We start from the raw sequence: 16,162 nt of genomic DNA, 5'->3' as shown, positions 1-16,162 counted from the left end.
CCAGCCTGAACCAGCCTGAACCATGGGGCTGCAGGAGAAGAGTTAAATACCTGCTGACCCCAGCACCCCCAGCACCCCCAGCACATTCCAGGCAGAGGAGATTCATAGCAGCCTGGATCTGCTGTTGGGGGGCTGTGCTGGCTGCAGTGGGGGAGCTGGGAGAGCTGCAAGGAGTGTGCCTGGACCACCACCACCATCTGTCTGACTCCAAGTAAAGGGGGGACTCCAGCAGGCAGGAGGTCCCCAACATCTGCCTGACTCTGAGAAAAGTCCTGGGGGTTACTCCAGCTCAGCCCCCCAGGACCCCCCTAGCTGGGACAGCACTTCCCAGTCCCCCCCTCAAGAAAACAGTGTCTGTTGACTCAGGTGCCAGCGAGGCCAGGGCTTGGCTGTGCTTTCATGTCCTGGCTGCCAGCAGGGTGGTTATTTATTTGATTTGTCCTTTTCTTGAAGGCTTTCACCCCAGGAAGGTTGAGGTGATGTTTAGGGGTGTGGGGGGGAGGTTGCAAGGAGCTTTGGCCCCATCCTTCAGTGCTGCCTCCTCTCCTCCTGCTTCCTCCACTGGCAGAAGCCCAAAGGAACATTTTTGCAGGGACCAGGCTGAGTTTTGCCCCTGTTGCTGGTGTGGAGGTGGTTAGGAGGTGCCCTTGGGGTGCCCAGGTGACAGGGTGGATTCCTTTGGGCCTCCTTGTCTGTCCCCCCACCTCCCCCTGCCAAAGCAAGACACCTGATCTGTGCTCCCTCTTCACATGGAGGTTTCCCTCCTCTCTCCATCCCAACAGCCCACACCCCAAATTCCTGGGATGCCCTTGGGCAGCTCCTTATCACTTCTAATCTGACCAGCCCACATTCCTCCTGGGCGAGGAGAGAGCCTCCTCCCACTGACCTTCACACATCTCCTCTTGGATTGTAGCTCCCTTCAGCCCTCCATGAGCCCTGGAAGGCACAACTGGACACGAGCCACACCAGCAGATGTCATGGGGAGAAACCAAGAAGGTCAATGGTCTCCTGGAGTGCATTAAGAAGATAGTGACCAGCAGGTCAAGGGAGGTTCTCCTTCCCCTCTGCTCTGCCCTAGGGAGGCCACAGCTGGAGTCCTGACTACATTTCTGGTCTCCTCAGTTCAAGAGAGACAGGGAACTGCTGGAGAGAGTCCAGCAGAGGCTACAAAGATGCTGAGGGGCCTGGAGGGGCTCTGTGAGGAGGAAAGGCTGAGAGCCCTGGGGGTGTTGAGCATGGGGAAGAGCAGCCCCAGAGGGGATCTGAGCAATGCTCAGCAAGAGCTAAAGGAGCTGTGGGGGGCAAGAGGATGGGGCCAGACTCTTCTCAGTGGTGCCCAGGGACAGGACAAAGGGCAAAGGGCACAAACTGGAACCCAGGAGGTTCCATCTGAACAGGAGGGAAAACTTCTTTGCTGTGAGGGTGCTGGAGCCCTGTCTCAGGCTGCCCAGAGAGGCTGTGGAATCTCCTTCTCTGGAGAGCTTCCAAACCCACCTGGGCATTGTGCTCCTGGGCAAGCTGCTGTGGGTGCCCTGCTTTAGCTGGGGTTGGACTGGATGATCCCCAGAGGTCCCTTCCAACCTCCACTGTCCTGGAGCTTTGTCCCCCAGAAGATGCTTGTCTCAGGCTGCAGTGGCATCTCCCTCTCCTTGCCTGGGAGCAGGACATGGATTTCCCTGGCACATTTCCACTGCTTTCCCTGACTTTATCCACTTTATTCAGCTCCCCAGAAGGTTCCCCTTTGCAGACAGCAACCACCCTGGAGAAATATGTCTCAAGACCTGGAAAGAGGAAGTGGATGAGGCTCTGCCCTGGATGCTGCCCACACAGAGTCTGGGAGGCAGAGGGCTATGGGGGCAGGCAGCCTCTGCACGCCTGGCAATCAGTGAGTGCCTGATGCCATGGGGACAATCAGTGTGAGAGAGCCTGTGGGTGACCTGTGGCTGGTGTGCTTCATGCTGCCAGAGAGGAGGGATGCTGACCAGGCTCTGGATCTCTCCAGCACCTTGCTTCAGATGTGTCTGCAGGGTTCCTGAGCTTCTGCAGGGCTTGGGGAGCTGGGAGCAAGGGGGGACACGAGCAGAGGGTGGGACGAGTATCCAGCAGGGGCTAACCCAGCCTGGCTGTTCTGGAGACAGGTGAGATCCTGGGCAACCTGCTCTGGTGACTCTGCTTTAGCAGAGAGGTTGAATTGGATGACCTCCAGAGGTCCCTTCCAACCCTCACCCTGCTGGGATTCGAGGGTCCTGTGAAGCAGAGCTCAGCTCCTCTCCAAACACAGCTGGCTCTGCATGGTGCCCTTGCTTCTCGGCCCTGCCTCACTGCTGGGGTCTGGGACTGGTTTTTCAGCAGCTGGGGCTGCAGGCAGCAGCTCCTCCTGCCTTGCTGGCTCAGCACCCAACCCAGCTGAGTCAAGCCTGGCACAGAGCAGCTGGGGAGGTGAGGCTGGGAAGCTGCACAGCTGCGGGAGGGCCCCGAGGGCAGTTTCCCACACCCCCAACCCATGCACGTGAGGTCGAGCACTGACCCCCAGCTAACAAAGCCAAGTGCCAGCTGCAGTGCCATCACCTCCCCAACAGGCACCTGCACCCGTGGGCTCAGGGTGACCCTTGCAAAGCCCCAATACTGGAGACCCTCTGGGCAGGTCGGTGGGGCTGGGATACCGCCCTGGAACAGCACAGGGACCAGGATGTCCTGAGGGACTCTGGGGTGCCAGGACAGCCACCACTGCCCTGAGCAGCCTGGTCCAGGCATTGACAACCCTCAAGGGGAAGAAATTGTTCTTCATGTCCAACCTAAGCCTCTCCTGGTGCAACCTGAGGCCATTTCCTCTTGTCCTGTTGATGGTTCCTTGGGAGAAGAGACCAACATCCACCTGGCTCCAACCTCCTTTCAGGGAGATGTAGAGTGAGAAGGTCTCCCCTCAGCCTCCTGTCAAGGGCTAGGGCTGGGCTGACCATTAGACAAGTGCCAGAGGCTCTCTCTGAATCCCTCTGCCTTCCTAAAGGGAAGAGAAAGGGAATCAGGGAGAGAGACTGATGGGATAAGGAAGAAACTAAAGCAGCTGGAATGGAAATGAAAACAACCAAATGGAATAGAGACAAAGAGATACAAACCAATATCCAACCCAAGCCCTGATGGCAATGATGGCACCATTGTCACTGGGGGCAGGCACTGTGGAGGTCCCAGACTGAGGGGTTCAGGAGCTGGATCTTTGAACTGGATTCAGGAACAGGCAGAACAAACAAAGTCTTCCTTGGACACTGGCCATTGAAGAAGAGGCTTGACCCTGGTGATCCCTCAGCTTTCTCCTCAAGGTGATGTCCATGGAGTGGAATCCCTTGTTGGTCAGTTGAGGGTCCCCTGTCCTGTTTGCTGCTCCCTGAAGGTGCCACCTCCTACTGACTGCCCCCCAGCACAGCACACAAGATTTAGCAGTGACCTTGGTCTGTATGGCAGCCCTGGGCAGTAACTCTAAACACCATCACTGTCACTGCTAGGTGCAGCCACTGCCTGTGCCCTGAGCTTCAGAAAGTGTCCTTGCTGAGCAGAGCCTGAGCTGAGAAGCCAAATCCCTGAACAGAATTGGTTCTGGTCTAGCTCACACCAGGACAGAGGAAGAAATTGCTCCTCATGTCCAACCTGTGCGGGGACCTGTGCGCCCCTGGCACAACTTGAGGCCATTTCCTCTCATCCTATCACTTGTTCCTTGGGAGAAGAGACCAACCCCCACCTGGCTCCAACCTCCTTTCAGGGGAGGACCTTCAGAAAGCCAGGATGTCTCCCCTCAACCTTCTTCTCTCCAGGCTGGACCCCAGTTCCCTCAGCTGCCCCTCACGAGGCTTGTCCCCCAGATCCTGCCCCAAACCAGCCCTGAGCCAAGGGCAGGAAAGAGCTGATGGCATCAGCCACTTCCCAAAAGCAGCGGCAAGGACAAAGCCCTGAAGGGGGAAGTGCTGTGGGTTTGGGCTCCTCACTCCCCACCAGATAAATTGCCACTCCCCTGGGGGACGAGGGGCAGGCACCAGCCACCACCCCTGATGCTACTGCTCTGCAGCCAGCACCACCAGAGGCACAGGCACCCCCAGGTAACACCACTGCTCCTTGGGCATGTGCTGGGATGGGCTCACTTGGGGCAGAGACTGGCCCCGAGGTCACCCTGTGGGGCTGGGATGAGGCACTGGTGTGTTGCTGTGTGGGGCTGGCAGGGTGGCATGGGCTGCTCATGGGCACCTCACTGTGGGGGGGAAGGCAGCCAGTGGTGAAAGCATCTCTGTGGGGTTGGGCCTCATCTGTTTCCTGCTGGGGCCAGGGAAGTTGCCAAGACAGCTCCACAGGCTTGTCCTGGTGCTCTGGGGCTAGGACAGGATGGGTGCCAGGGAAGATGCCAAGGTATCTCCACAGGCTTGTCCTGGTGCTCTGGGGCTGGGACAGGATGGGTGCCAGGGAAGATGCCAAGGTATCTCCACAGGCTTGTCCTGGTGCTCTGGGGCTGGGACAGGATGGGTGCCAAGGTGGGTGAAGGGCTGGGGCTGTCCCCTTGCCTCCCCTCTGCCAGCTGTGCCCGTGGGATGGGGCAGGCAGTGGGGACTGTGTGATGGGTGGGAGCACCATGGGGAGCTCACAGGAACTCCTGATGCCAGAAGGATGCTGCCTGAGCACTCTGTGGTCCCCATTTACCTCTGCATCGCACCAGCAGTTTCCTCTCTTTGCTGCCACATTTCTGGGGCAATGAGTGACTGCCACCAGAGCTGGAAGAAGTTTGAGGTCTCCTGTGCCCTTGCTGGCACCCATGGGAGCCCTCAAGGGAGTTTTGCTGGCTGTGGGTTCAGAAGAGCCCAGCTCTTCACAGGGCCCTTCACTGCACCAGTCACCTCTTCCCCCCTGTGGCACCCAAGGGCTCTTGCCAGGTTGGTAGGAAGGTGCTGATCCAGAATGAGTTCTGCTCCAGCCTGTGGAATGAGGTTGGGCCAGGCCACCACCATGCTGCACATGGTCACACAGAGAGGCTGGGACATGACTGCAGGGAGAAATGTTGATAAATATTGGAATTGCGTGGAGAGAGCAAGCAGCAAGGTCCCTCTACAGGCAGCTGCAGCAGGAGGTGGCTGGGCAGTGGGGATCTGTTCTCCCTTTCCTGCCCCCAAAATCACTTGGAAGCCACTTTGCCCAGAAACTGAAACTGGGAGGACTGCAGCAGAAGAAATGAAACTGGCACTGGAGAAGGGCAGTGAGAGCTTCCTTCCTCCTTCCCCTCAGCCAAGTGGCTGATCCCATGGCTATTTCTAGCCCTCATGTGGTCTTCCCAGCCCCTGGTACCCTTCCTCATGTGTAAGGTCACCTAAGGGCCAATTCCACCTGCCCTTGGTGCTTTGATTTGGCCAGGAAAAAAAAATCCCATCCCAGGCAAAACTCAAACTCCACTTTGGAGTCTGAAACATCTCCTTGAACCAAATCAGCAGCAGGAAAATGCAAAGCAGATGTTGGGGGGGAAAGAGGTCCTGGGAAAGTGGCAAATCATTGGTTCATGGAAATGTTTTGGTTGGGAAAGACCTCCAAGACCATCCAGTCCAACCCTTAACCCAGCACTGCCAGGGCACCACTGAACCATGGCTCTCAGCACCACAGCTCCATGGCTTTGAAATCCTTCCAGGGGTGGGGACTCCACCACTGCCCTGGGCCAGCCCTTGGCAACCTTTTTGGAGAAGAAATTGTTTTGCATGTCATAGACTCACAGAATGGTTGGAAGGGACCTTTAAAAGTCATCTAGTCCAAAGCCCCTGCAGTGAGCAGGGACACCTTTGCCTAGATGAAGTGTCCCTGCTTACTGCAGGGAGGTTGGACTAGATGGTGGATGTCCAACCTAAACCTCCCCTGGTGCAGCCTGAGGCCATGCCCTCTTGTCCTATTACTTCATCCTTGGGAGAAGAGACCAACCCCCACCTGGCCCCAGCCTCCTTTCAGGGAGTTGTAGAGAGGTAGGAGGTCTCCTCTGAGCTCCTTTTCTCCAAGCTGAGCCTCCCCAGCTCCCTCAGCTGCTCCTCACAAGAATTGTGCTCCAGACCCTTCCCCAGCTTCATTGCCCTTCTCTGGACATGCTCCAGCACCTCGATGTCCATCTTAGAGTGAGGGACCCAAAACTGAACCCAGGGTTTGAGGGGTGGTCTCACCAGTGCCCAGTACAGGGGGGCAATCCCTGCCCTGCTCCTGCTGGCCACACCATTGCTGATCCAGGCCAGGATGCTGTTGGCCTTCTTGGCCCCCTGGGCACACTGCTGGGCACATCCTGCCCCCTCACTGCTGTCCCACTCCCTGCCCCCTCACTGCTGTCCCACTCCCTGCCCAGCCTGCTGGACCCTGGTGCTGCTGCTTGGTTTACTGGTGGGTAACTGGGGCAGATGAACTGGGCTCAAGGTTTTCCCACTCAGTGCCAAAGGAACTGCTTCTGGCTGGCACTGGGGCAGACACTGCCAGCATGGGGACAGGTGGTGGGAAGAGCTGGACTGTGATGATCTACAACATGTTCCAAGAGCTTTGGTCACCTCTTCTTGTCATCAGGGTCCCCCCTGCCAAATGCTGACCTCAAAGACCAACCACCTTGCACTGGCCCTCCCAGGGCCCCCCAGCAGTGCCCAGGGTGCTGCCATGTGCCTGCTCCAGGGACTTGTCCTCCTGGCCAGCCTCATCCCACCAGGTATGGTGCCACCAAAGGACATGCTGCCTCCCCTCTACCAGCAAGGGGCTGGTTGCCTGGATTTGCACCAGCATGGGTGCCAGGAACCATGTGTGATGCCCAAGGGGTGGGCTAGACAGGCTCTGGAGACCCTGAGACTGGTCCTGGGCTCTCCCACAGGCCATGGGGAGATGCTTTGGGGACGTTTGCCAGCATGTGCCACATTGCATGGTGCTCCCACATGGCAGCTTTTCCTGTGGTGCCCATGGGGCTGGGCTCTGGGATGGGGTGGGCATGGAGTGGCAGGAAGACACCCAGGGCCTGATAGAAAGGACAAGGAACTTGAGTGGAGGGTGAGGAACCTGGTGGGTGCCAGGAGGAGAGCAGGGGGCTGCAGAGCACAGGGTTGTGCCAGGCTGCTGGCACCCTGACCCCCTCCTTCCCTCTGCCCTTCTCCAACACAGTGCTTGGCTCATGGGGTGTGACCTACCCTGAGTCGGTGCTGGGGGTGAGGGGCTCCTGCGTGCTGGTGCCCTGCACCCTGAGCTACCCTGACAGCGTGGTGCCCAGCGAGGGCATCGTGGCCATCTGGTACAAGGACTACAACGACCAGAAGACGCTGGTGTACCACTCGGCTGCCCAGGAGGTGGATGCTCGCTTCAGGGGCCGTGCCCGCCTGCTGGGGGATGTCTCCGCTCGCAACTGCAGCCTGCTGCTGCTGGAGGCGGCACCGGAGGACTCCGGACCTTACCGGTTCCGCTTTGAGATCGTCAACGGCGACCGCTGGTCGGCGGAGCGGGATGTGCTGCTCAGCATTTCGGGTGGGTGCCACCAGGAGACCCTCCCCCGCCAGCTGCCTGCCTGCCCGCCCCCTGTGGACACCTCCCCCTTTGCTCTCCGTCCCCAGATGACCTCCAGAAGCCGAACATTGCCGCCAGCGAGGAGCATACCGAGGGGCAGACGACCACCTTGGAGTGCTCCACACCCTATGCCTGCCTCCCCGGAGATGCTGCCCTGCGCTGGGAGGGCTACGACCCACAGGTCTCCAGGGTGTCCAGCCGCTTCCAGATGGACGCGAGTGGGGCTGGCCACTACCTGACCCTCACCACCTCCTTCTCCTGGAAGGACCACTCCAAAAAGCTGCTCTGTGAACTTTCCTATGGGTCCAGGAAGGCCACTGGGGAGGTCATCCTGCGGGTGAGACGTATGTGGGGCGGCTCTCCATAGGGGCTGGCTGAGCAGGGCTGGGGGGTGGGAACACTTCTGCCATGGCCACACCACCCAGACCTCCCTCCTGCCACCCACCATGCCTCCTTCCTAGGGCTCCTTGCAAAAAGGCAGAGCAGATTTTCCTCCTACTTCTCTACTTCTTGAGGAGTGAGTCTGGGTGAACCTCATCAGGTTCTACACCACCAATGCAAGGTCCTGAACCTGGGTCGGGGCAGTCCCCAGTATCAGTCCAGGCTGGGGATGAAGGGCAGAACAGCCCTGTGGGAAAAGACTTGGGGGTGCTGGTGGGTGCAAAGCTGGGCAGGAGCTGGCACTGTGACCTCACAGCCCAGACACAAATGCATCTTGGGCTGATCCCCAGCAGCGTGGCAGCGAGGGAGGGGATTCTGCCCCTCTGCTCTGTTCTGGTGACACCCCACCTGCAGTGCTGAGGCCAGCTCTGGAGTCCTCAGCACAGACATGGACCTGTTGGAGCAGGGCCAGAGGAGGCTGCAGCAATGACATGAGGGCTGGAAGCCCTCTGCTGTGAGGCCAGGCTCACCACCACCCCCTGTGTCTGTCTGTCCTCCCACAGATGCCCCAAAGGACACCCAGGTGTCAGTCACCCCCTCCATGCAGAACATCCGTGTGGGTGACACGGTGTCCCTCACCTGCGAGGTGAGCAGCAGCTACCCTCCCATCTCAGCATATCACTGGTACAAGGATGGAGTGGCCCTGGGCAGCGAGAAGGTCTTGACCCTCCGAGATGTTCAGCGTGAGGACTATGGGCAGTACCACTGTGAAGCCCAGAACGCTCTTGGGGTTGGCACGGCACTGGCCACAACCCTCTACATCTTCTGTAAGTGGCCAAGAGGCTTTCCTGAGGCTGGGGCTTTGCTGGAGGAGGAGTGGGGCTGTGGGAGTGGGAGGCGGTTTATCCATACAGTCCAGAATGGAGTGGGTAGGGAACTGGCACTGAGGTGCCCAGTGCTGGCTGGAGATCCAGGAGCTGGTGAATTCATGGTGGAGATCTGTGATGCCTTCAGTGTGCTACACCTGCATCTTTCATGGAGATGTCTCCATATGCCATGCTGGCATCCTGCATCCTTCATGGTGATGTCTCCATTGTGCCACACCAGCATCCTTCATGGTGATGTCTCCATTGTGCCACACCAACATCCTTTATCAAACTCAAACACCTCCTGCCTCCATCTTCATCATCCCTGGGGACAGAGGGGCTCCTGCTTGTCCCCAGACTGCTCCCTGTGCTACAGGGATAGGGAGCTTGGTGGGGTGGGAGGCTGCTCTGCCGCCTCCAAGGCCATGCTGAGCGCAGTCCTGTCTCCACCAGCTGCAGAGATCTCAGTGAGCCCCGCGGCCGAGGTGCGGGAGGGGACAGCCACCACCTTGTCCTGTGATGTCCCTGGCAGGGAGGGCCAGGACCTCAACTACACCTGGTACAAGAACAGTGCCTGGCTGAAGGAGGGCCCAGCACACACCCTGCTCTTCCAGCACGTGGCTGTCACCGATGCTGGCTACTACTCCTGCAAGGTGACCAACGACCAGGGCAGTGACACGTCCCAGCCCATCATCCTGACTGTGACATGTGAGTGCCCACGGCTCCTGCAGGGGGATGGGCTGCAGTGCCTCCAGCAGATGAGGTGCCAGGGGGTGCAGAACCCCCCACCCCGAGTCACAACAAAAAGAAAGCAGCTGGGAGGAGCAGCTCTGGGCTTGGGGCACCACATTCAGGCATCAACCCCCCCAGGGGGACCTCCTGAGCCTCAGCACCTTCTCTCCTCTTGCAGACCCTCCCCGGAACCCCACTCTGACGCTCTTCCAGGAGACACAGGGTGGCCGGGTGGCCATGGTGGGCTGTGCTGTGGACAGCCACCCTCCAGCCACCATGGCCATTTCCCGTGGTGGCACCTTGCTGGCAGCCAGCGGGTCGCAGGCGGCCCCGAGCCAGCGGTTTGGTGTCACTGCTGCCCGCAACAGCCTGCGGCTGGAGATCCACAACGTGGGGCTGCAGGATGCTGGGGAGTACCTCTGCACGGCCACCAACGCCTATGGCAATGCCACTGCCACCAAGCTCTTCATCCCCCGGGGTGAGTCCTACTGGTCCAGGCTCCTGCTCTGGGAGCTGATGAACCGTGAGAGCTAGGAGGAGTAAGTGCCCTCCACCAGCACAGCTGAGGGGGTGACCTGCTGAGAGGACCTGGGAGTGCTGGGGGGGTAAGAAATTCACTGTGAGCCAGCAAGGTGCCCTCGAGGCCAGGAAGGCCAACAGGATCCTGGAGTGCAGTAGGAAGAGTGTGGCCAGCAGGTTGAGGGAGGTCCTTCTCCCCTTATACTTTGCCTTAGGGAAGCCACATTTAGAGTATTGGCTCCAGTTCAGCAGAGACAGGGAACTGCTGGAGAGAGTCCAGCAGAGCCTACAAAGATGCTGAGGGTCCTGGAGCAGCTCTGTGAGGAGGAAAGACTGAGAGCCCTGGGGGTGTTTGGGCCAGAGAAGAGCAGCCCCAGAGGGGATCTGAGCAATGCTCAGCAAGAGAATGGGGCCAGACTCTTTTTAGTGGTGCCCAGGGACAGAACAAGGGGCAAGGAGCAAGAAAGCAGAGGAAAGTTCAGGAAAAACTCCATTTGTCCCAGCTGGTGGTAGAAAGTTGGTTCTGTGATCTCTGCTGGTGTCCATTACCCTTATGGAACATCATACATGCAGCCACAGGCTCTTGTGAGGGAGGAGGCTGCTCAAGTCCTTCCTCAGAAGGAATTTGGCCGTGGGGCTTTGGCCAGATGGACCCAGGGGAAGGATGAAAGTTTGCTGTTGGGGTTTCCCCTCCCTCCTTGACATTCCTCTCCCACCCCTCCTCCAGCCACGGAGGTCCTGATCCAGCCTTCAGCGGAGGTGCAGGAAGGGACAGCCGTCACCTTGACCTGCTTGGGCGATCAGGATGAGGCAGAGGAGACCCTCTACACGTGGTACAGGAACAGCAGGAGGCTGCAGGAGAGCTCGTCCCGAGCGCTGCGGTTCCCCAGCGTCCGTGGTGAGGACGCAGGAGCTTTCCAGTGCCAGGTTCAGCACCGCAACAGCAGCCACAGCTCCGCGGCCGTCCCGCTCCGTGTGCTCTGTGAGTGCCCCCCAGGCAGCCTGCAGATGACCCCAGCTCGGCTGGGAGTGCTGATTTATGTGCTGGAGGGCAGGGAGGGTCTACAGAGGGGTCTGGCCAGGCTGGATCCATGGGCTGAGGCTTAACAAAGCTGAGTGCTGCTTCTTGCACCTGGCTCACAGCTACCCTGTGAACACTCCAGGCTTAGGGAAGAGAGGATGGAAAATGCCTGGCAGAAGCAGACCTTGGATGTGTTCTTGCCCCAGGGTTTGAGGTAGGGCTGGACACCTGCACTCAGACCATGAGCTCAAGCCAGGTGGCAACAGAGGTGCCCAGGGCATGCAGGTCTCTTGTAGAGTGCTGTCAGAGGTGAGACCCTGGGGTCTAACATATGGAAGGTCACAGGATGCTGAAGAGCTGCTTAGGTGACACCAGAAAGCACCAATCCCTTGAGTTCTTGGTGTTGTCCCAACCTCAGGAACCCATAACGTTCTCACCAGAGGTCTTACTACCCACAGTTCCACCAAGGCAACCAGTGATGAGCTCCTTCCTGCAGACCCAAGGTGGGCACCTGGGCATCATCCAGTGCACCACCGAGAGTGACCCAGAGGCCAGCCTGACCTTGTGGCGAGGAGAAGAAGCAATAGCCTGCACCCAGGGCTGCCTCACAGCCCCCAACCCCAGGGTCCATGTCACCCTGTCCTACAACAGCCTGAAGGTGGAGATCTGGGAGGTGGTGCTGGAGGATGAGGGGACCTACGTGTGCTGGGCTGGGAACTCGCTTGGCAATGCCAGCACAGCTGTGGACTTCAGGGCTGAGAGTGAGTGTGATGGGGAGGGGGATGGCTAGGGTAGAGCCTGCCCCACGCTTCCCTGATGCCTTTGGGGAAATCCTGGGATAGGGGAGGGTGAGGAGGGAATGCCAGGAATGGAGAGAAGCTCAAGAGAACAAAAGTGGTGGTAGCAGGGCAGAAAGAGCAGAAATAGCCCATGAGACCCAGAGCATCAAAGAGCATCTGTCTTGGGAGAGCTGTGGTGATCAAGTCTTCTGGTGTTTGGGTGGAGTGGGGGCTTGTCCCAGTCCCTCCAGCCTCTCCTGGGGGGTTTTGAGGGTTCCCCCTCCACGTGCACTGGTGAGACCACACCTCAAATATTGGGTTCAGTTTTGGGCTCCTCTCTCCAAGGACATTGAGGTGCTGGTGAAGGGTCTGGAGCACAAGTCTTGTGATGGAGCAGCTGGGGGACCTGGGGTTGTTCAGCCTGGAGAAAAGGAGGCTGGGGGAGACCTTCTGGCTCTCTAGAGCTCCCTGAAAGGAGGCTGGAGCCAGGTGGGGTTGGTTTGTTCTCCCAAGGAACAAGTGATGGGACAAGGGGAAATGGCCTCAAGTTGCATGGGGGAGGTTTAGGTCAGGCATGAGGAATGATTTCTTCCCCTTAAAAGTTATCAAGGCCTGGCCCAAGCTGTCCAGGGCAGTGGTGGTGTCCCCATCCCCAAAGCAGTTCCAGAGCTATGTAGATGTGATGCTGAGGGCCATGGTTTAGTGGTGCCCTGGCAGTGCTGGGTTAAAGGTTGGACTCAATGATCTTCAAGGTCTTTTCCAAGGGAAATGATTTCATGATTCCATGGTTTACCTCCTCATGGAGTGACTGCAGAGAGTTACTGGTTGGCTAGCCTCAGGAGGGGCTGCAGTGCTGACCATTGAGGCTGATCCTGCTTTGGCAGGAGGCTTGGACCTGATGATCTCTGCAGGTCCCTTCCAACCTCTAATGTACTGTGATCTCATGCTGCTGCCTGTTTGCCTCCTGCCCACAGCTGCCAGCATCTCAGTGTCTCCATCCTCCAGCGTGCTGGAAGGCCACACTGTCAACCTGACCTGTCACCTGAGCAGCCACTCCCTGGCTCTGCCCAACTTCACCTGGTACCACAATGGGCAGTGGCTGGCTGAGGGCTCAGCCTCCTCCCTGGTGTTCCAGCATGTGGCCAGCAGGGACTCAGGGCTCTACCACTGCAGGGCCACCACCTCCAGCGGCAGCAGGAGCTCTGCTGAGGTCTCCCTGGATGTGCTGTGTATGTATGGGGTTGGTGTCTCCAGCTCCTGCTTATCCTGGGCATTGCAGCCTGTGCCCCTGCATTGTGCCCAGCTCTGCTCACACATGTGTGCTGGGCAGAGTGGTGAGGGTGGCACCTGCAGGGCTTGAGGTCCATCTGTATGGAGAGACCTTCTTGTTCCCTGAGAGGAGGTTGGAGCAAGGTGGGGGTTGGTCTCTTCTCACAAGGAAGAAGTGGAAAGAGAGGAGGAAATGACCTCAAGCTCTGCCAGGGAAGGTTGAGGTTACACATGAAGAACAATTTCTTCCCCTTGAGGGTTGTCAAGACCTGGCCCAGGCTGCCCAGGGCAGCAGTGGAGTTCCCATCCCTGGAGGGGTTTCAAAGCTGTGGAGATGTGGTGCTGAGGCTTAGTAGGGAACTGGCAGTGCTGGGGCATCAAGTCCAAGGTGGACTTGGTGATCTGGAAGGTCTTTTCCAGTCAAATATTCCATAATTCTATGTTTCCATGTCCTGGGGCTTCCTCCTGTGCACGTTTCCCTCTCTTTTCCTTCTGACCAATTGTGCACTTCATGTGTGCAAGGGCAAGTGACCCTTCAGCTGCCAAGCTTCTGCATGTTTGGGGGCCATGGTGAGGTACAGCACACCCCAACAAGCCCTTGAGTGGGACTGCTGGGGGTGAAGGCATCACCATCACTTGGAGGTGGTGTGGTCCCTAGTAGAGACCTTCCCTCCCTTCCTGAGGAGGATGTAGCTTCTCCTCTTTCTGGAGGACCTTATGCTCCACCACCACTCTGCCCCACACAGACCCACCACGGGACCTCCACTTGACATCATTCCTGGAGACAGAGAGAGGCAGCCTGGCCATCTTTCAATGCCTGGTGGCAAGCAATCCTCCTGCCCAGCTGTCCCTGAGCCGGGGTGAGGAGCTGGTGGCCACCAGCCGTGGTGGGAGCAGTCCGAGGGTCAGCGTCTCAGCCACCCCCAACACCCTGAAGGTGGAGATCACAGAGGTGACACCAGCAGATGAAGGCAGATACCACTGCACGGCCACCAACGCACATGGAACCACCACAGGACGACTCTACCTCCCTGTAGAGAGTGAGTACCACCTGGTGGCCACCCTGAGGCCAGCGAGATGATGTACCCTTCGATGCTGCAGAGAGGGCCCTGTGCAGGGGCTCAGGGACCCAGCAGCACCTGAGTCACCAGAGGGGTTAGCAGAGCTCCTGGGATGAATTAATTTCTTGGGGTGGGATGTGGCCTTCAGATTGGTTGCTCCAAGTGTGTCCCCATAGATGTGTAAACACTGGAGCTGAGGTCTGCACTCCCATCCAGTGCTGCAGGATTCCACTCCAGCTCTGGTTGTTGCTTTGGAGCTACTTACCCCCCACACCCCAGGCACCCACTCCAGACTCACCTCTGGGTACAGATTGTCCATCTGGGCTCAGCACCAGTGAGGCCACACCTTGAATCCTGGGTCCCTTATTCCAAGAAGGACATTGAGGTGCTGGAGTGTGTCTAGAGAAGGGCAAGCAAGCTGGTGAAGGGTCTAGAGCACAAGACTTGTGAGGGGCAGCTGAAGGACCTGGGGATGTTCAGCCTGGAGAAAAGGAGGCTGAGAGGAGACCTTCTGTCTCTCTCCATGCTCCAGCTGCCCGAGTCCTCATCTCCCCATCTGCGGAGGTGCTGGAAGGAGATGACGTCTCCCTGACATGCCAGGCGGCAGGGGGGTCGCAGGCTGACTCCCTCTACTCCTGGTACAAGAACAGTGAATGGCTCCAGGAGAGCCCCAACAACCTCCTTGCTCTGCCCCACATCACCAGCGCCGCTGCTGGCTCCTACCACTGCCGAGCCCACGGCCCCTCGGGCACCAGCACCTCCCCGGCTGTCACCCTGCGAGTCACCTGTGAGTGGGACCCTCCTGGGAGCCCTGGCGAAGGGAACAGCGTGCGGGGGGGTGGGACAGCGCCAGGGACGGGAGGGGGCGGGGGGTGGGGTGGGACAGCGCCAGGGACGGGAGGGGGCGGGGGGTGGGGTGGGACAGCGCCAGGGACGGGAGGGTGCCAGTGATAATTCCAGTGCTAAAATGGTGGCAGGTGTGGCATATTCCTGGAAGTGGGATGGTGCTAGGGGTGGGAGCCCTCCTGGGCCAGGGCTGGCCCCTTCGGTGGCTCTTTGTGCACACTCAGGACTTGTTCACCATCCTGGGCAGACCCTCCACGGGTGCCAGTGCTGACATCCTACCTGGAGACCCCCGAGGGGCTGCAAGGTGTCCTGCAGTGCAGGGTGGACAGCATCCCCCAGGCAGAGCTGGCTCTCTTCAAGGACCAGGTGTTGGTGGCCTCTACAGCACTACCCCAGCCCAGCACTCTGCCACGGCACAGGGCCACCTGGGCCTTCAACACACTGCGGGTCAGCATCAGCCCCCTGCTGCTGGAGGACGAGGGCCAGTACCTGTGCTCTGCCAGCAATGCCCACGGCAATGCCAGTGCCATGGCCAACTTCACAGCAGGCAGTGAGTGAGGGGCTGGGGCTGCCTCTGGGGAGGGTCAGGGGATGGGGCTGGGAGGAAGGCACCAAAATAGGATGTACTGGAATTGGAGAACTGTGGAGAGTGGGTACTGTGGTCAAGAGGCGAAGATAAGCACCACAGGAGGATGCTCACTGAGAGCAGCTCTGTGGAGAAGGACCTGGGTGTGCTGGGGGGTCAAAAGCTGGACAGCAGGTGGCACTGAGTACTCACAGCCCAGAGCCAGCCCTGTTAGAAACATGGAATGGTCTGGGTTGGAAGGGACATCCAAAGGTCATCCAGTCCAACCCCCCCTGCACTCAGCAGGGACATCCTCAACCAGATCAGGTTGCCTAGAGGTCTGGCCAGCCTCACCTTGAATATCTCCAAGGATGGGTCCTCAACCACCTCCCTGGACAACCTGTTCCAGTGTTTCACTACCCTCATGGTGCAGAACTTGTTCCTAACATCCAATCTAAACCTGCTCTGCTCTGTCTGAAGCTGTTGCTCCTCACCCTGACACTGCTGCCTTTGCAAAGTCTCTCCCCAGCCTTCTCGTAGCCACTTCAGGTACTGGAAGGTCACCATTAGGTCTCCCCAGAGCTTTCCCT

The 16,162-nt window shown here is 58.7% G+C and overlaps 1 protein-coding gene across 1 annotated transcript; it reads left to right on the top strand.

Moving 5' to 3' along the window:
- Window positions 1-6,645: 6,645 nt before the first annotated feature.
- SIGLEC1 (sialic acid binding Ig like lectin 1) lies at window positions 6,646-15,565 on the top strand. Its single transcript, XM_054391442.1, has 12 exons — window positions 6,646-6,694; window positions 7,138-7,494; window positions 7,581-7,877; window positions 8,478-8,741; window positions 9,234-9,488; window positions 9,691-9,990; window positions 10,759-11,013; window positions 11,511-11,813; window positions 12,806-13,060; window positions 13,847-14,140; window positions 14,694-14,948; window positions 15,255-15,565. The coding sequence occupies exons 1-12, from the start codon at window positions 6,646-6,648 to the stop codon at window positions 15,563-15,565; spliced, it is 3,195 nt and encodes a 1,064-aa protein (XP_054247417.1).
- Window positions 15,566-16,162: the final 597 nt, after the last annotated feature.

Source organism: Indicator indicator, chromosome 23, assembly GCF_027791375.1.
Source record: "Indicator indicator isolate 239-I01 chromosome 23, UM_Iind_1.1, whole genome shotgun sequence".
Taxonomy (NCBI): Eukaryota; Metazoa; Chordata; class Aves; order Piciformes; family Indicatoridae; genus Indicator; species Indicator indicator.
The sequence above is the reverse complement of the archived record's forward strand: the minus strand, read 5'-3'. Positions and strand labels throughout refer to the sequence as shown.

Bases quoted from the DNA above. Each gene is read 5' to 3' on its own strand.
- SIGLEC1 (XM_054391442.1), top strand. From the start codon at position 6,646: ATGTGCCTGCTCCAGGGACTTGTCCTCCTGGCCAGCCTCATCCCACCA. The intron at 7,878-8,477 runs GTATGTGGGGCG...GTCCTCCCACAG, and splicing joins GGTCATCCTGCGGGTGAGAC to ATGCCCCAAAGGACACCCAG. The intron at 14,949-15,254 runs GTGAGTGGGACC...CATCCTGGGCAG, and splicing joins TGTCACCCTGCGAGTCACCT to ACCCTCCACGGGTGCCAGTG.